Source organism: Notothenia coriiceps, unplaced genomic scaffold (genome assembly GCF_000735185.1).
Source record: "Notothenia coriiceps isolate Sejong01 unplaced genomic scaffold, NC01 NC01_scaffold00032679, whole genome shotgun sequence".
In the NCBI taxonomy this organism is placed as follows: domain Eukaryota; kingdom Metazoa; phylum Chordata; class Actinopteri; order Perciformes; family Nototheniidae; genus Notothenia; species Notothenia coriiceps.
Window position 1 is genome coordinate 187718 of NW_011365380.1, and position 25762 is coordinate 213479.

General features: G+C 40.6%; 1 protein-coding gene across 1 annotated transcript; it reads right to left on the bottom strand.

The window, feature by feature from the left end:
- Positions 1-203: 203 nt before the first annotated feature.
- gnaz (guanine nucleotide binding protein (G protein), alpha z polypeptide) lies at positions 204-25173 on the bottom strand. The gene is made up of 3 exons (XM_010789228.1): positions 24913-25173; positions 10653-11991; positions 204-2263 (listed from the first exon to the last, which is right to left on the bottom strand). Exons 2-3 carry the CDS (start codon positions 11373-11375, stop codon positions 1919-1921), a joined length of 1068 nt encoding a protein of 355 aa, XP_010787530.1. The 5' UTR covers positions 11376-11991; positions 24913-25173; the 3' UTR covers positions 204-1918.
- Positions 25174-25762: the final 589 nt, after the last annotated feature.

The following is a 25762-nucleotide window of genomic DNA, read 5'->3' on the forward strand; positions in this document are numbered from 1 at the left end:
AACACTTTTTAGGTCATGATTTTGTACGCAGTGTTTGGAAGCCAGGACTCCGGACAGTACGTCCTCTTCAGGTCGCGCAACATTTGATGCAGTTTAATTATGAAGATCAGTTCCATTTTTCATCATCTGTAGAATGCAATCCAAAACACATTTAAAGCACTTTTGACACGACCACCATCCAAAAACACATTCACTGCACCATGGAAATTTGCATAAGTTGTTTTATTCATAGTTATTGTCCTCTTTATACTTCTTTTTGAATTGTTTTGTCTTTTGTTAAAGTGGACATCACGTAAAGTCAAGCCTTAAGCCCTTAGCTGAGTTGTTTGCTCACCACCCTCTAAACTGAAAAGAAAGGGTAAGAGGAGGAGTGGAGTCGGGTGTTCCTCCTTCTCTTTCTCTCGCTCTCTCTTTCTCACAGTATCACAACTCAACCTTTATTTTTCATTTGTTTGAACAAAGAGTGTACCTTACAGTATATTTACACATCATACTGACTGGCTGTTTGACAATTTTCACTTAGATAATGCAAGGAAGATTGAACTTTCAAGATTTGCTTCTTTGTTTTCATATTTTCTACAGTCTTGTTCTCCTTTGATCCACTCCTCTCATGCTAGCTGTGTAGTGAGATTTTCCTTGACATTAATGTGATTGTAATCACCACTATCATCATCATCATGATCATCAGTCATCTTTTTCATCATCATCATCATCATTACATCATATTCACCGTTATTATATTGATATAACTCTTTTCAATAGATTCCTCTCTGACAACTGTACAATCGTACACAGTGTTTGACTTTTATATATATATTTATATATATATATTTGGGAATATATTATTTAAACTTAAGAAAAGAGGAACATAATCCCAAATAAAATATATTAGTATCCCAAAGTAACAAAATCATGCATGTTTTAATGTATTCGTCCATAAAAACAAAACAAAAATTAATGTAATGGATGGGACCTTGTTTTTATTTACAAATTGATCTTGGCACTGTTTTTGTTGTCTCTTGCTGGAAACTGGAATGATCATAAAGAATACTTTTGACTCTACCGAGCATAACACTCTCCTGGTATTATCAGTCAGTGACTTGCTATAAAAGGCAGGTTTTAGAGACATGTTCTTTTTTTTTTTTTTTAAAGCACAAAAAACGATAAAAGAAAGAGGGGGGGAAGGACAACATTAGAGAGTCGACCAGGGGGCAAACAGAAGTAATGTGTAGAAAACGTATTTCACTTCAGCTTTACACTGTGGCAGTTTCCTTTTTAGGCAGAAACCCTGTGACATCATGTCTACTGACATATATATATTTTACCATTATTAGGGTGAATATCCAAAAGAGAACATTGATTTTGTCAAATTTCTTCTTGTAAAGCAGCATTAATTGACTCTGGCAAATAAAATAAAAGTCACCGAAAAGAACCAGCAGTACAGACCTACTACCTCAGGTTTGGCAGGCAGGTAGGGGTCGCTGTCTAACGTTTCCAGTGATGCCTTGTCAAACAAGTGCTTGACTGTTGATCCAAAGATCTTGTGTGTGAGCAAACATAAGGGTGTGTGTGTGTGTGTGTGTGTGTGTGTGTGTGTGTGTGTGTGTGTGCGTGTTTCTGGGTGTCTCTGCATACTCATATTCAGTGCAAACACATTGGGTAAAAATCCCATCTTGACCGTGGCCCATCAGCTCTTTTGTTTCAACTGAAACACATTAATCTACAGCATGGTCCAGCCCTGTCCATCTCTACCTCCTCTCCTCTGCAGGTCTCTGTTGCACCTCTTCCAAGAGACAAACTGGCAGGCATGCCTTTTGTTTATCCAGCCTTATGGCGTGCCAACTCCTGCCAAGTTGCCCGCTTTTACCCCCCCGGACACCACAACCACTACCACCACCCCCCCACCCGGCATCAGGTCCTAGCACAGCCCAATGTACTTGAGATTGTTCTGGATGATCACGTCCGTCACAGCGTCAAACACAAACTGGATGTTGCTGGTGTCAGTGGCACAGGTGAAGTGCGAGTAGATCTCCTTGGTCTCCTTGTTGCGGTTGAGGTCCTCAAACTGCCGCTGCACGTAGACGGCCGCCTCCTCATAGGTGTTCTGACCTTTGTAGTCAGGGAAGCACACTGTCAGGGGAATGCGTTTGATCTTCTCTGCCAGCAGGTCCTTCTTGTTGAGGAAGAGGATGAGCGATGTGTTGGTGAACCAGTTGTTGTTGCAGATGGAGTCGAACAGGCGCAAGCTCTCGGCCATGCGGCTCTGTAGGCATGTGGAAAGAAAGAGAAACGGAAAGATCAGGCTACGAGGAATTATTTTCACAGCTTAGATGTTATATTGTTTCTGAAGCAACAACCTAAATCAGCCCACACTATCACACATTTAAACCTCATTTACACAGGCAGGATCATGTAGTGATAAACCATGTTAGCAAGAATTGAGAAAGAAAATGGAGACAAGATAACTGACTGACTGACCAGCAGTACGGCTTCTCTGTTATGTCAACAGAGACTTGAAACTCACACAGATGAAGACATGCATCTGAACTCTCACGTTCTCCTCTGTAACAACTTCCTTATTTTTTCCTCGCTATTCTCTTTCTCGAAGTCAATAACTGTGAGATAATCAGCCCTAGAAGATGTGTGTCAGTTTTAGGTTTGCTCATTACAGAACAATCTTGTGAAGAATATGTGCATCAATTGTCATATATAAAATATTTGGATTGGGTGGAGACAAGGACACGGGCTGTTTTTGACAGATATGCTGTTTACACTGAGGACAGACCGCTCTAACCTTTCCTTCAGTGCACCGTCACTGCTCGGATTCTATGATATTGTTTTCTTCTTCAGCCTTCAGCTTTCATCACACTTAACAAGGCTTATCCAAATGTTGATGCATTTTCATTTATAGCCAGAAGGACCACATTAAGTTTAGCAATATTTTCTCAATAATGAATTATTAAGATATGTTTCACAATTCTAAAATGGAAATCACTGACGTTGACCATGTGTTTCAGATAAACGGGCTAATCAGAGGAAACAAGAAGAGTACAGATGAGTCGCAGCAATACTTTTTTAGCAAAAACAAAAACAGGAACCATGTGACGCCAGACGCTGTACCAAACTTCAATTGTATTTGTTTTATTCATTAAGCTTTTTAAATCTGAATTATTTCCATTTGATTTGCAGAAGTTTAGGTACAGAAGAAACACCCTTTGTGTATCTGTGTGGGTATAAACGTGTTTGTGTGCATGCATGTGCTTCAGTGTAGTTTGTGCTCATGTGACTTTGAATGTATGAGAGAAAAGAGTGAAAAGGAACGTTGATCAGTTCATGGCAGCTGCTAGCATGTGGCGACTGGCCAGCAGCTTGTGACCAGGAGGCTGTCAGATGGAACTGTTGTTTAAAAGGTTACAGAAACAACATGGTGCTCTGAGCAAATCACAAGATCTGCACAGAGTGAAAAAAAATACAGAGGGGAATAGTGGAGGATTAGACAATCATAGTGTGGTCTGAAAGTTAACCCTGATTTTTCAGTGTCGTAAGTGCACTATTTTTGGATAATGATGAAAAGGCAACAGTTATGGGAAAGCAAAGTTTTATAATAACCTTGAATGTGGCCAGTTTTTCATTTTGGCTAAAAGCTCTTTTTTGTACTTTGTGTTTTTTTTTCTAGGTAGTACATGTTGACAAAGTAACCCTTTTATAGTAAATAAATGTGGAAGCGACAAAGGTTAACAAAAACAAACTCTTGAACCACAATAACTGCTAAGGCTATAAACCAAGGCTTTGTTTACAACTTGTATAACAATGTGTCTTTAGTCCCTTTCTTCATCCATGTCTTCCTTTCTATTCCCGTTCTCTCACATGCTGTTAAAAACATAAGCTCTCCTTTCTGTAAAAGTATGTTTCCCCGAGGACTAAGAATGCCCCCTAAATATTGTTCAGTGCACAAAGTAATGTCTGGCTGATTGACCTCACTCCTCCTCTTTGCAGGGTGTGGAAATAAGAGAGAGTGGCCGGAGACAGCCAGCTGAGGCCACAGAGGACCTCGACTCCTCACCTGGCCACTGCAGTAGACTTCTTAATGGGGAGCAGGAGGAGGGGGAGAGCAGCGTTCAGGAGCATGCAGACCCCCTTAATTTGCTTCCAACACACACACACACACACACACACACACACACACACACACACACACACACACACACACACACACACACACACACACACACACACACAGCTTTCCCCCTCACCTCCTCCTGTCAGGGTAGTCCAGAGGTGCAGGATCTAATTAAGCTCAAGTATTAATAAGGAAGTTCAACCCTGTGTCATTGCTTTGTTTCCCATAAATACAAATCACTTGTGCAGCCACCCCTTGGTAATTCATTAGGCTTCATTTTAAATGTCACAGTCTTACTAGACAGGGTGTTCCTACCAAGATGATTTTCTCTGTCACAATGTTTCCTCTGCTCTACCTGAACATCCCTTTCTTCACACTGCTCTGCTTTCCCTCTCTGTGGGCAGCAACACATTGTAAACACATTACAATTGTACATATTAGTGTCGTGATAGATGCTGCTCATAATCAAACTTCTGACTGTAAGCTAAGCACATTTAAATGACAATTTTCTATAATTGTCTGTTTATGTTGATGGTAATTGTTTGCAGGTGAATATGTTAACACAAAATAGTGTTCTCATTTGCTTTAACCTGATTATTTTGTAATGTGTAAGATTGAGTATGATGAGCATTATTCAATATGAGTATATCCATCTATCTATTATATCCATTAACATCCAAATCTAAAAAGATTACAAATATTACATTATGAAGGTGAATATCTGTGAGCCAACTTCAACTTCAGGCATGTTTTGAAGTATGTAAAATATCTTCTTTTTTTTTTTAACATGTTTTTCACTTTGCAGGGACTTTGACAGTCATTGTCGGACATTGTAGGGCACAAACAATTTCTTCATAATTTCTGAATGGGAACCTTTGTGTGAATGTTTAGCCTGGTAAATTAAATATTGGCAAAACCATGGCCAACATGTTTTTTTTCCACTCTGTTTTTCCTTGAACAATCTCATTCCATTTCTTGGAAAAGCAGTGTTATGTCATAAGAGCAATTCAATTAACTGATAGTAATTCCTTTGATAACCCATTAGGGGGTTAAAATGCTGTTGCTGAGTGAAGAAGAGAATTGCTGGATGCATTTTGAAAGACTAAAGTCTGACAGCTTCCTTTGTGCCTCTGAAAGGACGTGAAGTCACCGATCAGAGGAAATGTCATTTGACATACAATTACATTTCTGCGGCTTGAAAGGGAAAGTGCACATGCACACATTGACATAAAATCCTGAAACCCCAGTAATTCATTTCCAGTCGTCATTTATGTGACAGGTAATTAATTCCTGTTAGACAGCTTTATAAAATAATGATCGCGACAATGGAAATAGAGCAGTGTCTGCCTTTATGTTTGGCTAACACAAGCTTAAATACCCGCGAACCTCTCATCGAGGCGTTTCATTTTCACCTCTCACACAATCCACTGCAGTTGCTCAGCCTCAGCCATTGCATAGAAACCTCTACTACACATTCATAATAATGCGCGCAGAAAAACAATTCATGTGTGCACGTACACACCTCCTATCTATTCTCTCTAGCGCTGCTGTTTGTTGTACAAACGCTCCCCCCCCCTCTCTCGCCTTCTCATCCTCCCTTCCCTAGTCACAGCTCACTGTCAACAGCGGCAGGATTAGGAGCATTTGACTGGCCTGTTACTATGCAACAGTAACCATGGCAACCGGTTCATTATGAAGACAGGGATGGGACAGGGAAAATGCATCAGGGAATGGGTTGATGGGTAAATGTTGCACTGTAATTATTATGGTGTACTTTCTCTCTTGTTGTTCTCTCTGCATTGAAACTGAATCTGGTCGGACAAAGTTTGTTTTTTCTGCTCGAGTGACATTGAAGTTTTGAAGGTTGAGATCACTAAGATGATCTACAGTATGATCTTTTCCTCTAAGGAGGAACTTTCAAAGCAGCGTTAGTGTTCAGTGATAACCATACACACAATACATAATGCACATAATGTCTTAAACTCCTAAGTTACAGTTACAAAACCAACGGTTGATATGCTGGGGGAAAATTACCTCAATTTTTAACGCAGTTAAAACTAATTAAAATGACAGCTCGTCCTTGTATTGCAGGACTTGGAATTGAACACATTGATAACATTATGGTAATAGAGCCACTATTTAGCAATCAATACATGTTGTACAACAGCTTTACTGCAAATGTATTCAACATTTTCATGTTCTCATGGGAATGTTAATCCAATAAATGTGACATACAGGAAACGCTTTTACAGAGCCTGCTTATATTATCTCTGTGGTTGAATCAAGTTTATGTAGTGTAACCTGTGAAAGATGAATTTCAAGCTAGGTTATATGTTAAGAGAAACCTAGATTATCCTGCAAAATGCTCAGGCAAATATTTGGTGATGTTCTTGTTATTTATCAAAGCATCTGATGAGTCTGCACAGTTTTCTCCTTTCAGTACAAGATTGAAAACATTTCCTTTAGAAATATGTATACATTTTCCCTTCAGTCTGATCTCAATATTCTGCTATTTATTATAATCTTTGATATAGTCAATTGTCAGTATCTTTTTGTTTTGGTAGATAGAAATATTTCGACTTGTCTGTCCTTGAATGTTGGTCTAATACTTAATCCGTATGAATTGTATACTCGTTTTATTTTTATGGAATATCATTTTGTCATGAAGTCGTGTAGCATAAGCTGTATTAATTTCCCCATATTAGCGTAGCTTGTAAGTACTATTCTCTCTTTGCACCCTTATCTGGGTCATCTTAATTTACCAGCACAAGGATGGTTACAAACTTCATGCCATGAAGTACCTTCTTCACCTTGATCCTAACTGACCCATTTTACAAGAAACCAAATCTGGTTTCACTGCGGTTATTTACCCCATCAACTGATGTATCAAGTGTGTAACCAGAAAGTAAGCACATATACAAACACTCTTGCCTTGTCTATCAATGCACATGCATTGATCATGTAGAGGCCAGACTTAGTGTTAGGTAACAGCTGTTCAGCAGTGCTGTCAGCTGACAGCGGTTATGGAAGCAGGCGGCTCCAAGATGCAGGAATTCACAGAGGAGCCTTCTGTGGAAATGGAAGCGCAGCAAGCCAGCAACATAACTGTACTTAATCCAGAAACCTTTAGATAAGGTGTACAGTGTACACTGAATGTGACATTTAGAGGTGCTGTTGCATTAAGCTGTCTGCCTGATCGTCCTGTAGATTTCGGAGGGTGTGGCCTGATTGCCACCATTATGTGATTTTTATGCTAGAACAGCCTTTCTTCCATAACTCTGCATTTGGCTCTTTTATAAAGCTTCAGGCCACATAATACAGCAGAGGATTTTAAAATCTCAGCCATGTTATGAGTATGTATGAGTAGTTTTTCACTAATACTTTTACACATCTATTCAGTTGATTTGGTGACTAAAACATGAATAGGCGAGTAGCTCCTCTCGGTAGGTCATGCTTTAAAATCTTCTACCATTCTGCTTTACTTCTGCACATTTCTGCATGATCTACCCGTCCATTATATACTGTAAATAAATATAATTATACTTGGGGGCATTAAGACACCATCATAACTGTTATAAAACCGCCTAATGAGTAATGTATTTGCATAGTTATATAATAAGGTATAGCCATCCATCCATCCATCCATCTTCTCCCGCTTATCCGTGGTCGGGTCGCGGAGGTAGCAGTTCCAGCAGAGAGCCCCAAACTTTCTTTTCCCTGGCCACATCAACCAGCTCTGACTGGGGGATCCCAAGGCGCTCCCAGGCCAGCGAAGAGATATAATCCCTCCATCTGGTTCTAGGTCTACCCCTTGGTCTCTTCCCAGCTGGACGTGCTAAGGTATAGCCTGCTATTTAAAATGCTTTTTTCATGTTAATGTTAATTTTTTCTATATGGTTGACATGATGATCATTTTACAGCAGATGTTTGTTGAAGTCATTTATATTAGAATCTGGTTTATTTACCATCAATATGGTATTGAATCTGCACTCATTAATGTGGCATTCAAACACATTTCTTTAAACCAAAAGATTTGCGCTAATTGCTCATAATGCAAAAACTAATAAAACTGTTAAGAAAGTGGAGAGAGACTGGTTGCTCACCGCGGAATAGATCATTAGTATGCCATTTTGGCAACTGAGCCAGTATCCTCTAAGCAACGTGCACAGGGCAATGGAGTTGGCTGTTTGCCGCTATATGCGTGCTGTCTCTTGTGTAGATCCTCAAATGATAAACATGATTACTTAGCAATATATCCCATCTCCAAAATTCTATGCAATAAAACCATTGCGGAAAGGCTAAACCATTTTTTCAGACTCATGTTCTCATCTCTAATGTTAACAAGTACAACTAGTCGATGCGACCCAATGTTCTTCAGTGTCACCTCAGTGCAGGGTTAGCTGATGCATGTTGAGTAAAACTCTTAAACACTTAAAATACATCTAAATATAATGGACTTATTTAGCTGAGATGTAGTGTTGTGAGTCTCTGTGTTAACGCACAAAGAAGAGCTGTTTGTGAAATGGTTCATTGAGTCAGTTAAGGCAACATGTCACAGTTTGGCCCATAAAAATCACAGCCATTAATGGGTATTTTCTTAGAAAACCCTCGTTTAACTAAAATAAACCCTGTTGGTTTCTTCAAAGGCTACTTTATTTCACTTGTTAAAACACATCCAACTTTAAAAGCAGTCATGAATTCAACCACAACCTCACCATGAAATTGTCAGTATTTGCAAAAAAACGTCTTTATATTCATATCTGCCGCAGGATGACTGCTCTAATTTCAGGATGTCTTTCTTTCTGGTTCGTTTGATCTATTGCCATCTTCTTCCGCTCCTATCTTAGAATATTAGAAGTTGTTTTTTCTTGCACCTGTGAACTCCCATTGCTACTTGGTGCCTTCACAATCTGTTAATTCTCACAGGTACAGCCTCACACTTTATTCTGTGAACTCAATTAACACCATACTGCATTTTCTTCTCAGACTTTATTTTTAACCTATAAAACTAATTGATTTCTTGTTCCAACCCATCTCCGTGCACTCCCTGTTTTATCTGGGCAACCCATGAATTATCAGGCCAGCTCAGTAACAGGAATGACTTTGTGCTCAAGCTATTTTTGAGTGTATGGAAAAAGTGAACTGGAGCCACTTTAAGAAAAAATATGTGATCATGGCTTTGAAGAAATAGTAAATAGCTGACCCCTCATAGTTGGTCTACACTCAAGAAGTAAAATAGTATCTATTGTTGACCTTCCATTATCAAAAAGGCAGTTAAACAAGCAATAACTACCTAACTATTCCAAAACACTCAGATAACAAAGCAGATATTCTATGGATGGTAAATCGTTCAAATTCCACAACCATGAAGGGGAGATAACCAACCGGCCTCTCTCATTCAGACAGATTTGAAATAGCTGCACTACCACAATAAGGGAATGTGTTTCACCTATTTCTCCATTCATGCCTCCAGCCAAATAACTTTGGAAAGGACCATAACATTTGGATAAGGCCTTCCAAATAGTTTATTAAACAAAACTGAATGCACTGAATGCTATTACAGTCAGTGCTAATGTTATTTAGAGTATAATAAAAAGATGAAAAGGGTAAAGAGTGGAAAACAACCTTCTGCAGATAAGATTTTTGTCTGTTACATTTTCACAGAGAAGCTCTTCAGCACTTTAATGCAGTAAATCCAGTCCATGTAAATCAAAATATACCAAAAGGAGTAGGACATTTGTTCGGGCTTCTGAGGTGAATCTCCTAATTCCTCTCTCCAACAGAAAATATCATTAATGTAACCTCTGATCATTTAGTTTAATTAAACTTTTACATAGCTGTATCCTCTAGCTATAGACCTGAACTAAAGGTACACTTAATGTTGTACTTAGAATGAACTCACATTCTTTGTTCAGGTCTGTTTACAGTAGCTGCTTTAAGTGATAAGCTGTTCACTCGTTTGATGGTTTAATAATCTTACAGTGAACTAATGATTGTGCATTTATTTACATTAAAGTAAACAAGGAGTGTTAGATGGAAAAGGCAGACCTGATGTAATTGATTACATCCAATATAACATACTCAATTGTGATCTCTTTGCTTCCAAATTAAAAACGTTTAATATAAAAATGTATTATTTGGAGGTTTTGACAACCCCAAACATTTTGCCTTTGATTGTTCATAATTAGCGAAAGGAATATATTGAATCTATTTGTGCACCAGACAGTTCATGCTTTGAAGCAATTACGTGGACTTTGAATATAGATACCAAGATTATTGGTATCTAAGATCATTGCAATGCGTCAGAAGTACTTTCTTGTCTGACTAAAAAAGATTTGATCTTGTCACTTAAATGACCTCAACCCACTGATTAAAATACTGGTTGGATCTGTTCTCACGAAGTGAAACTTAGTCAGAGTTAAGATTGAATACTTTCTTGCTTATTAGGATGATCTATTCAAACTGCTATATTAACAGGGATGTTAATGTGTGCATGTGCACATATGGGTCCTGTAAAACTGATTTGTCTTACCGTCTGGTTATCCTCGTAAAGTTTGAGGTCATAGCCACTTAGCTCGACACAGAAAATGATTGCAGTCACGCCCTCGAAGCAGTGGATCCACTTCTTTCTCTCTGAACGCTGCCCACCCACATCCACCATCTTGAAGGTAAGCTCCTTGAAGGTGAACTTGTTCTCCACAATGCCGGTGGTCATGTCGCGGGACCGCAGGATGTCCTCGACGGTTGGGATGAACTCGAGTGCAGAGATGCGGTCCAGGTCATTCAGGTAGTATGCAGTGTTGTCCTCTAAGTGGTACTCATTGGATCGCTGAAAGCACTCCTGTACCCCTGAGTCCCCCCACAGACGTTTCATGACCCCCTGCAGCTCTAGAGTGATCTCCCCTTTGCTCTCAGCCGGTCCTGTGAGGGCGAAGAGCTGCACGGCGTCGTAGGCGCGATCAGCATTGTTAAAGTCGATCTTGAGTGTAGTGAGGGCACGGATGATGCGTGTGAGCGAGTCGATGGCATTGTACAAGATTAGGGGCTTGTACTCCTTACAGGCATCCAGGTTGAAGCCTCCACTGTGGATGATCTTCATCTGCTTGACAATGGTGCTCTTGCCCGAGTTGCTGGTGCCCAGCAACAGGAGCTTGATCTCACGCCGCTGCCGCTGACTCTCTGAGCGCAGGTGGCGGTCGATTCGCCGGGAGCGCCGCGCCGCTTCCTTCTCCTCCGAGCTCTGACGGCATCCCATGGTCCTCCACCACGTGGTGAGCACAAAGGAAGTCGTGCTGCTGCTTGATGGGAAAGCAAATTATAACGAAGTGGTGACCTAAAAGGATCTGGTGGACGAGTTGGAGAGGGTTTTCACTAACGCTAAGAACTTGCTGGTGAAGAGGCAGACAAGTCTTCACAACAGCCCAATTTAACACTAGACGGGAAAGTCACCACACAGAGGAGCGGCTCAGGAGGATTTGATTCTTTTTGTTCAGGGGCTGTCTGTAAGTCCTGTGTGGTCAGAACCCAGGCTTTTGGGATGCCCACACAGCGCCTGGCACTGAGGTCGGACTGCCTGCTGAAGCCAACAGAGCTGGGGTGCATAGCAGGGGCTGCCCCTGAGAAACAGCTAGGAAACAGGGCTGGAGAACGTTGAGCGAATAGCACTGGACAGATTGTTAGGGCTCGATGCGTGCGAATTGCAGAACTCCCTTACTCTCCTCCCACATGGCTCTCGTGGTACGTTGCCCTCGTTTGGCTTCAGCAACATCCACCCTCAGTTAGATATAGGTCGTTGTTGCTTAACCTTCCTGATTAAAATCTTTTCAGCTTCTTCTGTGGTGTGATATCTCCCCAGCAACTGAAGTCCAAGTCTGCAACACATAATAAAAAAAGATCAATTAATAGCATGTTACACACAAATGAGAGCAGGTTCATCACTTTCCATCACATAATTAACATATTTGCTACAAGAATAGTTCAACCAAATACAATTTGACTTGTAGTGACCTTTGGTGATCCCTTTAACTTGCTGTTTGCCCCTGCTTCCAGTCTTTATGCTATTTGCCTCCTGGCTTTTGCTCCACAGTTAACACACTGCCATTACTTACACCAGCCTACTTATTGCAATTTCATAACAACGCACAAACAATAGACTGATAAGCAAAGAAAGCATGAACAGTCACATGCATACTGACCTGCTCACCTCAAATTCAACCATTGCCATGCTACTTGTATACAGTGTAAACTGCCACTTGATATTTTTACTCCCAACAGTCACACACCCAAACTCTGTCCCTGTGCAATCCTTTGTTACCATAGACCTTAACTGAGGCAGAACTCCGCTGACCGCACCTACCCATTGAACACAACCGTGCACACACACACAGAATCATTATATACACAACCGAGGTCAAACATTGGCATAGAACCAGGCCGGTAAAAGCACACTCAACTTTTTGAAAAGAAACAGAGCCTATTTCCACTACAGCGCAGCACCTTTGACTGTAATACTTTCAGACCTGATAGGCAAAAAGGTGAAATTATTAAAATATAAAATAACTCATGCCAGCAGGTGCCTCTCAAGCTTTCATACCGCTGTGGAGCCTGTTCTTCTTGCCCAGACATCTGGATTCTGCATTGTGATCCGGGGAAAGGAGTATATCTGGTTTCACTCTACCCCTGCTTAATATATTTGTGTTCAGCAGGCATCACTTTTACGTTAACAGAAACAAAAGCAAATTCCAATAAGCTTCGGGACAAATATTAAAACGAAATACTGCCTGATAGTATTGGATAAATGTAAAGCAAAAGCCCATTTGGAGCCGTGAATTTCTTTGGGATTCTGTGATAAATAGATGCACATTGAAACAGGCTGCATGCTATTGGCCGAGTAACAAATGTGAAGTCATACTGTGGCCTAGTTTTGTTGGCGAAACTATACTCTACAAACCTCTCACAGTGAGCTAGAGAGGAGAGAGAGAGAGCATTTCTCAGAGCTCAGTGAGTGAGGTCCACTCTTCAAACGACAAACAGAGCAGAACAAAGCCATAACAAATCATCACAACACAAACAGAGTGGAGAGCATTGTTTCCTGGCTCCAGGCACCTGACTGCCCCCTCAAAATGCCATAGCCAGCCAAACCGGTTAATGCACATCACTGATTTTGAGAGCCTATGAAACACATTAAAGCTGTGTATGAAGTCTTTTCAATTTGCTATCTCAGAAAAATGCAAGCCTTGCATTTCCACACTTTTTGAAGTCATACCACTTTAGATAATTGCTAAGGAAGTAGTGTGCCAGCGCTGCAAAACAAATCAGTCAATGTTATTATCGCATTACATTTGTATTGATAATATCACCCATTCTATTACACTGCATAGAAGAAAACGTAGTCCTTTGCTGGTATAACAACTAGAGCAGAACACAGTGGGACATAAGTATTCAACTTTAAACCAAAACAATTAACACACGATTGATACTCATTTTGATTTTGAAGCCGCTCTGAATGCATATATGACCATCTCCAATCCATATAATGGTAACGGAGTCATCATCTTTACTCAAAGGATAACACTTCCAGGCTTACCTCCTCTGGTAATGCCTAAATATCCTCATACATGTCAAACACCTTCCAAGAAATGGCGCTAACAAACAGTTGGCCCTCTTACACAGAAGAAGCGTGTCACTTTAAGAGTAAGAGAGTGGAGGTAGAGGCATGGGGGCCACGGAGATAGGCCAGCATCTCGATGTGTTATGAGGGCTGAGGTAATGTGATAGCCTGGATTAGACTGAGCTCGGTCACTCTTGCCTTTCCTACACAGCTCCTGCTGCTCACGGCCCATCAGCCCTGCCTCCATCACTCTCCCAAGCGCTTACTTCCTATTATTAATTGAATATGTTGCAAATAATTACCATCCTACCCTAATTCAGATGAGTACATGTAGTCACAGTGTGTTTTTGTTGTGTAACAGTCTCTCCTTTCCTGCTGTGGTTGATAATTCCATAAGATTGCTGTTAAAATCAGATTACATTAGATTTAGTGGCGATTCTTTTTACAAAGGCACAATTATTGCTCACACAAAATGACAAAAGCAAGCTTATATAAAAAACTAAAATATATATTGTATGTAGTTGCAATGTCTGTATACAAACATCAGGCAGAATGAGCCACTGTGTTTGAATAGTGTAGATATGTATTGCTGTTTAATACCTAATGTTAAGAAAAAACAGGTAGTTGATTGTATTCACACAACCACCCAAAACGTAACATTCAAAAAGAGGAAATGGAAGAGAAACTCGGCAGGCAACTCATCTGTTCGCACGCTCAGCGAGAAAATTACCAGGTAAAGTAAATTGTGAAATTCTACTTGGTGTTCCAGGTCAGTACAGCCAGATTCAAAGCATACAAAGAACATTCCATACAATTGTATCTCAGCTATTTTAAAAAGAGCAACACAAGCGTGTTGAATCCATTATGTGTTGCTGTGAAATCAATCTCCCCTTGTGCCAGTGAGGACACATGATTTAAATTAAATTAAACATAACCATATAGCATACAGGGAGGCTGTGGCTCAGTGGAAAGTGTCCTGGACTTCGGATCAGGGGATAGCAAGTTTGAGTCCCACTGCAGTCAGCATGTCGTTGTGTCCCTGGGCAAGACACTTCACCCCAAATTGCTCCTGTGGGGATTGTCCACAGTACTGAATGTATGTAAGTCGCCCTGGATAAAAGCGTCAAACAAATTACATGTAATGTATGATTTAGGAGGAAGAAGGAAAAAACATGGCATAGTGATATCATGTGTTACAACTGCTTAATTTGCTCACGTTTGGGGAGATGAAGGAAAGCAAAGGTATTGTTTTTATTAAAAGCACATTTTTGCAATGTTAAAACTAGAATTGAAGGCACAGGTGAGCTTATAATCATCTTGTAATGCTTTATGAATGAGGTGTGCAGGTGTGTGTGTCAGAGCTGTGCTCGGAGGGCTTGCATTTCAAGAGGGATCGGATGAGCTGTTCCACTGAGAATAACCCCGCTGTGGAGAGGCAGCAGGGAGAATATGGCTCTTCCCTACATCTTCCAGTCATAAATAACTGTAGTCTTCAGCAGGGGAACAGCACCGGCAAACATGTTTCACATTTATTAAACCAGGTACCGATTTACATCAAAACTAAAGCAAGAAAACCGTCTATTCATCACAGCTAAGCATTCCAAGGACTTTTTAAAAAGCAACCTGGGGAGTGATCAAACAAGAATCCTAGTATATATCATTGTCTGTTGCATTAAACACAATACGAGTCAGCCTATTCCTTTAATTTTAGGGTTTTAATGCTGGCATGGTGGGCACATAGAGATTATTCCTGCCACCATGATGGTCAGCTCTGAGCTAGACATCAGCCTATGTCCACTTTAAGGGTGCACTTTGTCAAAAATATTTCCAGATCTTCTTCTCCCGTTAGCTTCTGGTTCTACAGAGAATATGATCACTTAATCAGCTATGTTTTTTTCCGCTGCAACGTGATTTAACTTTGTATCTGTTTACACAGACACTTCATGATTCGTGACCAACAACGTTAGTTTCAGGAACAAAATGCAGCTGAAGCACGGTTTTTATATCATAGGGCAAGAGCCAATGGGGAATTTCCATCACATTAATTTTCCATTACCTGACTGACCAATGGTGAAACTCCATAAACCACATGTCAGTCAGCAGTCAGAGACTTTTACATTAGTAGGGATGACCCTGCTTTGCTGAGGTCAAGAGTATTCTAATTAAGATTATACAGAAAGGCACTTGTAGGTCAGTTTAACCGTAACTACACAGAGCAGTGGGGTTATGCAAATAGACTCTTTGATGACAGGCCTTGCATTGTGTAGTAAACATGTTGTTATTACATTTTAATCTAAAGTGCGATCGTGTCTCTTTCGTACTGATGGATGTCGGCATTGCATACAGACGCTAACCAGCATTACACACCCTGTAGCAAACTCAAATACAGGACATGCACACAGGAAACAAAGCAGCTCACATGCTTTACAATCAGCTGCTCAAGGCGTATGCTTTCTCACCCAGAGGCGGCTGTTTTAGTGGCGTTCTCCCTGCTTCTGACTAGCTTTCCCCTGGCTGCCTGACAAAAAGAGGTTAAAGACTTAAGGCTGTCTGGTCATTGTCCATATACAGTGTCATAGTTTTACTGGAATGCAGCGGACTGATTCTGACAATAATATCTGAAACCCCAGAGTGAAACAGTAGCTAATCCCCAGATCTGTACTAAATCCTGCTATTGTGTCAAGATTAAGCAGTTAGAGTGAAACTGTGATCAAACCTTTGGGTCATGTCGGGTATTAATGGGCTCTGTGGCGACTGTCAAGAGCAACTATATACGACCTTTCAGTTCTTGTTTCAGTCTTTTTTTTCGAAAATAAGTAATTTAATTACTTTAAGGGGTAAAAATCAGCAGATAAAAAATGAATAACAGCCTTGTGGTGTTACTGGAACAAAAAGTTGCCCAGCCGAGCAGAGAAGCTCTCTAAAAGAGACAAGAGGCTCTGATGAAGGGACATTATGAATTTATGTGATGCAACTTAGGCAGTGAATAAGCTTTGCATTAGAGAAAATCTGAGTAGATCAATAGACATGCTTTCCTCAACTACTATCGCCTCCAAGAGCTTATTCAGTCACAACAAAGTCAAAGATAATGCTGGAAGGCTGACAGAAGTATGCAGAGGTCATAGACAAGAATTAGACCAAATGTTCCTGATTGAGTTGAGAGGCAAATTAATACGTATTAAGGCAAACAAGAAAATACAGGAAACGGATATTGGGGCAGACCAATCGTAAAATCTTTAAAATGTTCTGAATTGAATTTTACGCATGAGTAAGTCAGCTGACCCTATTTCCGAGTTTGTGTAGAAATGTTTGAGGCTGTGTTGGGGTTATTGAGCTACAGCGCTGCATTAGCACATCTGCTGAAGGCTTACTGAACTATCCAAAGGCCTTAGCCTTCCACTTAAAGAGATGAGAAATGTAAACCCTGGCAGCGACTCTGTTGACAGTTGAAACAAACCCTATCAAAATGTCATCTGCAACTGCAACAAACGGTAAACAAAAGCACAGCAGACATTTTTGAAAGAGCAGCATTTAGTTTAATTTTAGAGTGACACCTTCGGAAAAATCAAAAATAATGTTTGAAGAAAGAACTGATTGAACCTTTCAAAAAAAGGACACAGACGAGGCCAGGAACTACAAGCAAAAGCAATAAATTAATTATTATAAATATCCTAAAAGAGTAAGCCTTTCATTCAAAAATAAATACTGGATTTTACTTCTATTCTTCACAAACATTTGATTTCACTCTCTGGACATGAGGGTTGCACATGACTCAAATCAAGAATTTGAACCCTCAAACTCAATTAAGGCCTGACTTTCAGCGAGTCAGACTTGAAAGAAATCTGTCGGCATGATGGAATATGTAGTCTTTATAGTTTGTATAAAACAACTTTAGCCACCTAAAGATTAAACATTTGCTGCCATGTTGGACAGGTCTCCCTTGAAAAAGAGACCGATGATCTCAATGGGACCACCTGGTTAAATAAAGGTTTAATAAAAAAATTAAAAAACATTGACCTTATAATATAAGCACATATTGGTGTTTATGATGTTTTTTTGTGATAAGTCTGATCACATGGTTGATTATCAACACAACAAAGTATGCTTCTAAATTGACCATAGAGCTGAATTAACACCCATCTGACACACTGCCAACACAATTCAACTTAATTAAGGACAGATGTATCAGCGCAGTATTGTATTGGACCACATTAAAAACTATACCTTTTATAAACTAGTGAGTCACTGTATTTTGATTGGTTGTCTGTGTCAATATTGACCAGTTTGATAGGGTGTGTAGACTAAATTATAAGAGACGGAAATATAATCTTAATTTACAGGGGGCGGGTTTTATTGATAGAGGAAGTATTATATAAACCATCCCGTTATTACAGTACATATTTCTGAGATTTCAGTTACAAAAAATAAAAAGGATTTAAAGTGAAGTCTGAATCTGGAAAAAGACAATTATTTTTTAAATAAGCATTGTTCAAAAATATTTTACAGACTGCACTATTGACATTAGAGCAATGCAAGCAGTTTTATAACCCAATACTTTTAAATCCCAGTCTCTTGTTGTTGTGTTCTCCGATTTACCCCAACTCCAATCTACTAAGGTCTTCTGCCGCAGAGTAGAGCCCAGAGGAGTCTTAACGCAGTAGTGCCAGAGATACTGGAAAGAGCACTGGAGATGTAACAGGAATGCTCACATCTAGCAGCTCAAACTGTACACCATGGGAGCTTTTGATAAGAGCTGGCTACTTTGCGATTATAATCTTAATCTGTCAAAATCCTTTTGCCACTCTTAATGTGGGAACCATTTACAGATAAAATAAATGTATAAAAAAGCCTGTTGACCTTTTACTCCTTCCAAAACACCTGAAAATCGCATTACCACACCTTATTTGCTGTATGACTAGATGCTAACTAAGAGCTAATGGGCATGTCAAACTGATTTGTAATGGCGGGCCACTGGTTAGCCCTTAGTAACACAACTGATTAGTAATGGCAGCAAACAAGGTGGATGTTTCATTCCAGCTACACAAGCCCAATACTGACTAAAATGTACTAAAATGACATGTTTTTGAAAGCTGGATTCCTACCTTGCATGTACATCTTCACTTGACTTGAAGGGCAGAAATCCAGCTCAACAAAACAGTTAATCTTTATAAAGATATTTCTGAGAATCTATATGATCTGCATGGCACCACACTGACTGGCTTTGCTTAATAACGTTGTGGAATCTGGGACAAAATGCAGAAGTCAATTTCATGCTTTAGCAGCAGAATGATGGATCAATATCATCGCCGGGCCAGTTGCTAACAGATCCTGTATATAACACGACATCATGTGATGCTTTAGAAAATGTATACTGTGTGTCTTGTGTGTGTGGAAAACATGTTGTGCATCTCTTGGTGGAAAGTATTTTTAAAAGTCTTACATATTAGAAGGCCTGCGTCTGTGTGATGAGTCAGATTTGTGGTCGCCACATCCTACCAGAATGATATGAGATATAGGTCAGAGGCAGAGTTATCCTCAGCATCATATAACAGTTTGCACCACTTTTTACAAGATGTAGCATTTGATCCTATAGTCCTGATTTTCTTACCATTAACCAATCTATCATTTCATGTTATCTCATGTTATGGTGTCTGTTCATAAGAATGGAGTGGGTTAAAATGGACTGGCAGGGGACTTTTCTATTCACGCTGAAAAAAAGGATACATGGTTTACGTTTTCTCAGTGAAGACACATTTAAATTGGCTGTCAAGGAGTCTCAAGAATGAGCCTGTCAGCGAGCGTGTGTCTAGGATTTCACTACAAGAAGACTCCTGGGGGAAGGTGTCTGAAAGCCTTTATTGTCAGATAGCACCTTGGCTTCAAAATAATGTCATGTGACATTGTATCTAATGGATTGCCCAGGATTCTTGTAACATAAATGTATGTGATTAGTATTGTTAGGGAATCTGACGTGTTTTTCTTAGCTTGAAGCAGTAGAGCTGTTAGACTCAAATTCTTCTGAGGTCAATTCTGTGTACCTTAATGAAAAATACTTTTAAGTGGTTGAAATCATGGCAAACTACCACCCTTCAGTGCACCTCCTTAGAGCTTTTTGGCCTCTTCCAGAATAGTTTTATGTTTTGTGTCCTGCATATTTCCTGTATGACCCATAGGCAAAACTTTAAAAAAGAATGGAACTAACTAGGGAAGAAAGTCAAATATCCTGAAAAAAATAAACAAGTGGCACAAAATTGGATCATGCAGCTTTTAAATAAGCTTGTCTGTTTTGCTATTCCCAGTAATGTGAATCTATTTATTCATTAAGAATGTACCAAACCATCAAGGAGTTGAAGCTAAATCCAAAATCAGCTATAACATTTAATTGCTGTTATTTGCCTTAAATTGCTTTATAATATTCAAACCTAGTTATTTGAAAGTCTTAATTTATATCTCACAATTGTCTGTTCCACATGTCTTGTTATCACTTTGTATTATCACTCCTGAAATACTGTCCTGAATGCGGACTTCAGAGAAAGATGCCTGTTTACTGTACACATGTGAGGACACTACTCATTCATTATGGAAAACAATGATGTGCAGTGTTCTCTACTCTACTCCCCCAAAACAGTGGGCTGTTCAGAGGGTGGAGACGGGATGGGGGTGAGGCCTCTGTATGCGAGATGCTTTTCCGTGATAATGCTCCGTTTAACGTTCCTGATCTCAATGGCTGTGTTCCCCCTTCTCCAATCCAGCGGGTCACACTGAGTCACAAGGCCAGCCAGCGATGACAATGGTATGTTTGTGCACAGGCTGAGCTATGGCTGTCTGATGTGAAGGGATAAGATGGCACAAGGTGGACAGTATAGTCTTGTGTGTGTGTTCACTGGTATACACGCATATGTGAGTAAACGTGTCTAAAAGTCTTTAGATATCTGTCTGTTCAGATCTTTTGCTGCTGGTGCATACGGAAATGTTCTGCTTTCAGTAACTGAGGTCTTCTCTCTCTATAGCATGTATCCAGTAGATCAGAACAATAATTGAGGTTGTTTTTATTAGCAGTCTGATCTTCGTTCAAACACTCCAACTTTATATTCATTTGGGTCATGACAGATAAGATAAACGCTTCCTCCAACAGAAGGAAATTGTGAGTAACGGAGACTTTCAGGCTTGTACAGCCCACAGACATTATCTGCAGATTTGATCACTTGAACAGGAAAATGAGAAACGGCTCATACTGAAGCACATGCAACAGCAGTTAACCCATTCGATCAGCAGTGAAAAGTAAATGCTCTCAGGCACAATGATGAAGTAGATGCTAAAAGGAATAATAAGAGTATAATATCTTACATATTGCAGTGAGGCGGTTGCCTCTGCAGAGTCGTTGCAAGATTTATACCAAATGATGAAATCACCGTCCAAAGAAGCCACACCTATATTTGAATGCACTTATGTATAATCTTGCTATATTGCCAAGCCCCTAACAGATGCCAGCCAACCATGCCAGCACAGTTGAACTGTATGTATTATGTAATGCGTGGGGAGGGGAAAGATATGAGAAAATGTCAACTGTTCAAACAGGGAAAGACAATTATACTGCATGTTAAACATTGGAAACCAGAACTGATTTCCCCGCAGGACAACAGCAGTAGACTGTAGAGGTGGCTGACACCACTGTCAGGTACTTTCTTTAAAAAGCAGGTCAATGTTGTGCTCATAACTTCAAATGTCTTCTACAAAAACCTGTAGAAATATCACAGAAGTAATACATGTAGGCCTATATTTAACCAATACACACACAGTATAGACTCTCATCCCTCCCCAGTGGGTAGCAGGCCATACACTCCCTCAGCATCCCCCTCCCTCTCTTCCACCTCCTTGTTGTCATATGACTGCTGTTATGTGTGTGCAATGGCAGACAAAGTTGCTCTGTTAGTCCCCTCTGTGCTGCCCTCTCAGATTTTAGTGCTGTAAGTAAGGCCCTCTCACTCACCGGCATCAAACAGACTGGCCCCTGTATGTGACTAGCAGCAAAGATTAGAACAAGGAGGGGAAAGAGAAAGAGGGATGAATTGAGGTGATGTTATTTCATGTTCCACAGATTTCTTAATCCTTACTCATTCAGTTCCCCGCCCTAAGATTTTGTATTTGATTCAGTGGATAGCTTTCCTCGCTGAAGCTTTTCTTTTAAGTCATTTATTAGTCCTCTCTGCGTCAGTGTTGGCCGGCCGTTTGTGTGGAGATGACATTTTGTCCCAGTACCTGGCAAGGATGTAAAAACCCAAAACAAACCCAAATGCTGAGCCAGCTGAATCTGAGCCCTGTCTGAACTTACAGAGTGACAAAGCATCTGAGAGGTTAGAACTTGACACGTATTCACTGTAGAGTCATCTCATTGCCTCTGCAGGTTCTATTTTAATGTTAATTCTTACAACCACTTAAGCACATCTCAAAAAAACTTGTGATCATTTGGGTACTCCCTCTCCATGAAATGAGTGACATCTAAGATTAATCATTTTATTAAGTAGGTTGCAGAGGGAACTGCGCTTAGCCCCCTTGGTACTTAACTGTAATAGAACTGAGTTTAATTGTCCAAGTCAGCTCTGTGCTCACCTTAAATGTTTAAGACGGCTGGAAGTGAACCGGACGCGCACGGTGACACTGACTTCCTCAGTGCAAAAGCCGCCACCTCAACAACCTCTGTCGCTTTGAAACCAAGTCTCTTTCGCTGTCCCCTGCCATTATGTCACCCAGTGGAGTGGATGTAGCGAGTAACAAAGGAGGTGGAAGGAGGTCAACTCAGCATAGGTTGTGTCACACCATTTCTCTTGTTTCAATATGCAGAACGGTTGCTCGAGTGGCAACAAACTGTATTGCCGTTGAAACTAAAAAGGACAAAACACTTTGATGATGTTGGCAGAGGCTTTATGCTTAATTTATGTGATGTGTCTTCAACCGGTTTAAGAATTCATGTTGAGGTTGGCTTAACAAAAGCCCTTTATCAGGGCATTTCTATTTACTTTTTTTAATATGTTAAAACATTCTCAATAAGGGTATGATGACATTTGTGTGTGTGTGTGTGTGTGTGTGTGTGTGTGTGTGTGTGTGTGTGTGTGTGTGTGTGTGTGTGTGCATGTTTGTGTGTGAAACCTAGTGAGGACCCATTATGTAAGCATGTGATTAACCTTTAAATTTGGTGCTGGACCTCGTCATCCATCATTTTGAAGCCAAGGTCATCATTGACCTGACATTATTTAACAGGTCACAGAGGAAAACATTTAATGAAATGATTAGGGTTCATTAGAGCTTTGGTCATAGTGGATGTCATCTTGGTTCGTCATCAAGTAACTGAGACTTTAGTAAAAAAAATCATCAAAGATAATGAATTGTGGGCACCGTTGTCGACACACTGTTTGCATGCAAGACATTTGATGCCGTGCACGCAGTTCTGATTCTGGGTGTGATATTACAGGCCACTGTTTTTCTTTCCTTCCCGCTGACATCTTCTCTTGAGATGGCATCATGGAGAATTGAGTATGTGCACATTGTTAACCATCCTAAATCCCAACTCTTTGAAGTTTTAATGAAACCAATACTGCACTGACCAGTTGACTGCGCTTTGAGTCATTTAAACTTCAGAAACGCATGATGTTGATGCATTTGATTTATCTAGTAATGTAAGATCGGAAAAGAAATAAAGCATGATTGAGATGCATTTTAGCCAACACATCCTGAAAAAACGTAGTTCGTACGCTCCAAAAACTGCTTTGCTGAATTCCAAAATGTAAAGCTATTTTTTTTTAATGAAAACATTTCAATGTAACTCTCAGCTGCCATAGGGCTTATTTCAATCTGTTAGCATTGCACTGTGACAGCGATCAATATTACTATCCAGTTTTCCCCATAAACCCCATCAGGCAACATTACACAGGTTCAGCAGAAGTATCAATCTAATGCTTCATGATCCATGTTTGTGTGAGTAGTGCTCAAGAGATAAAGGCACGGTGGAATTTATCCATCATCTTTGCCCGTGATCCAAAGATGTCTTTAGGCCTCGATGTGAGTTGCTGCCGGAGGAACTATCATATCCTGCATTCTTTCTGTGTCACATCGCTACCACCGTGAAATCATCACGGCCGCTCTTTCATCCAATCTGTTCCATATCTTCTCTTTCCACTCTCTCTTGCTCTCTGCTGCATCAACCTCCGCCCATCTGCCTCCCTACTGTTAAACCCCCCAGCCCCTCGACCCCTCCCTGCACTGGTTCTCTCTCTTTTCTTTTTCTCTCTCAAGCATGTAGCACAACACACACATACAGTACGCACAAATACACATGCTCTTCTGAGGGTGCACAACCGAGCCCAAGCCCCCATTAAAAAAAAAAACACTGGAAGGCTTTAAAAATTGGAAAGATTGGGAAAGATGTTGAAGCAGAAAATGTCACAAATCATCTTGTTTTGCGTGCTGAGTAATGAACACGGTCTGTTCCCTCCCTCTCACCGTTAAGACTTACATTCATAGACCGTCTCAAAAAACCAAATACATTTCAGCTCGAGGTTATTAACCAAATTCGATGTACATTTTCCCCCGAAAAAACAGCAGACATAAATCTTCACCGTCAAATGTCAGTGCCAGCGAGCTCAGTGGGATTTGTACACCTCCCACTGCACATTCACGTAAAGCCAGTTGTAAGTACTGAACACCTGATAGTGTGCGTATACTCTCTCACTTCTCCTCTTTCCATTTCATAGCTCATGGCCTGGACAGAGCACAGACACGTACATGCAAACACACACACACACACACACACACGCACACACACACGCACGCACGCACGCACTCATCTTTGATGCATCCTTCACTTGTCCTACATACAGTAATTACACATACTAAGCACTGCGTTGAGATAAAAGCATCCTATAAGTATTAAGGATGCTCTGGGGAGATGAGTCAAATTGCAAGCATAAGATAGCAGCGTCTGTTGGCACAGAGCTAGCAGGGTGGAGGAGGGGACTGGACAGCCTTCCTTGGTGCCATCTCTGAACATCACCTTCCCCATTTTATCAGGAAAACACACTCGCCCTCCACAGAATAGCTGTAATTATAAAGCGTCTCGCTCCTCCTCTGTGTCCAAACCAGTGATTACAAAAAAGCTTTGTGTCTGTGTGAGAGTAGTCAGGCTTACCGTATTCACAAGGCAGCATCCATTTACAAAGGATACTGCAGACAAGCCCTTGCAGGGAGAGAAAGGCTCTGTGCAATCCACCTTTAGTCCTGCTGTTTCATCTTCATATCTTCCTCATATTCAAACACACTCACTTACATTTCTCCTCTATCTCTCTCTGTCTCCCCTCTATTTCTGTCTTATTAACGTCTGCTGCGTTCTATATCCTCTCTTGTTTGCTCCAAGGCAGTTGAGACACTGCAGCGATGGGGGTGGAGGGCGTGTATATATGTGTGCGTGTGTTTGAGTGTGTCAGAGACAGAGAGGCAGAGCGAGGGAGTGGAGGACAGAAATGGAGGGAGGAGTCAGCATGGATAGAGAGAGAAGGGGGAAATGGTCAGGATTAAATCATGAGAGTAACAGAGAGAGAGAAAACAGGCTTGGATGGGGTAGCTACAACATCTTTTTTTCATGCTATAATGATTAAATATACATTGGCCATTAAGGAATCTGAGCCCTGCCGGCTAGAATGGAGTTGATACAGAGTGGATGTGTTTCTTGAGGTTTTTTTATATGCCTGCTGACAGGCCAGCAGCAGGATTGGTTGTGATTTCATTGATGATTGAAAAAAACATACAAGATAGGGAGAGAGGTAAGAGCAGGAGGAGGAGGAGGAGGAGGAGGGGACAGGAGAGGAGAGGGAGGGAGGGAGGGGAGATGAGAAATGACGACAAAGGAATGGGAGGGGGATTGGACGATGGTGTAATGTGCTGTTTCCGTGCCAACTGTTTCTGTGACAGTGGGACTACTTCCTTTATTGCTATTGGCTATAACCAAAAATGGATAGAAGCTTGGGCAAATGAGGCAGCAT

Excerpts from the sequence above, each read along its gene's own strand:
- gnaz (XM_010789228.1), bottom strand. The coding sequence starts at position 11,375 with ATGGGATGCCGTCAGAGCTCGGAGGAGAAGGAAGCGGCGCGGCGCTCC. Across the intron at positions 2,264-10,652 it reads TTTACGAGGATAACCAGACG|AGCCGCATGGCCGAGAGCTT; the intron begins GTAAGACAAATC and ends ACATGCCTACAG.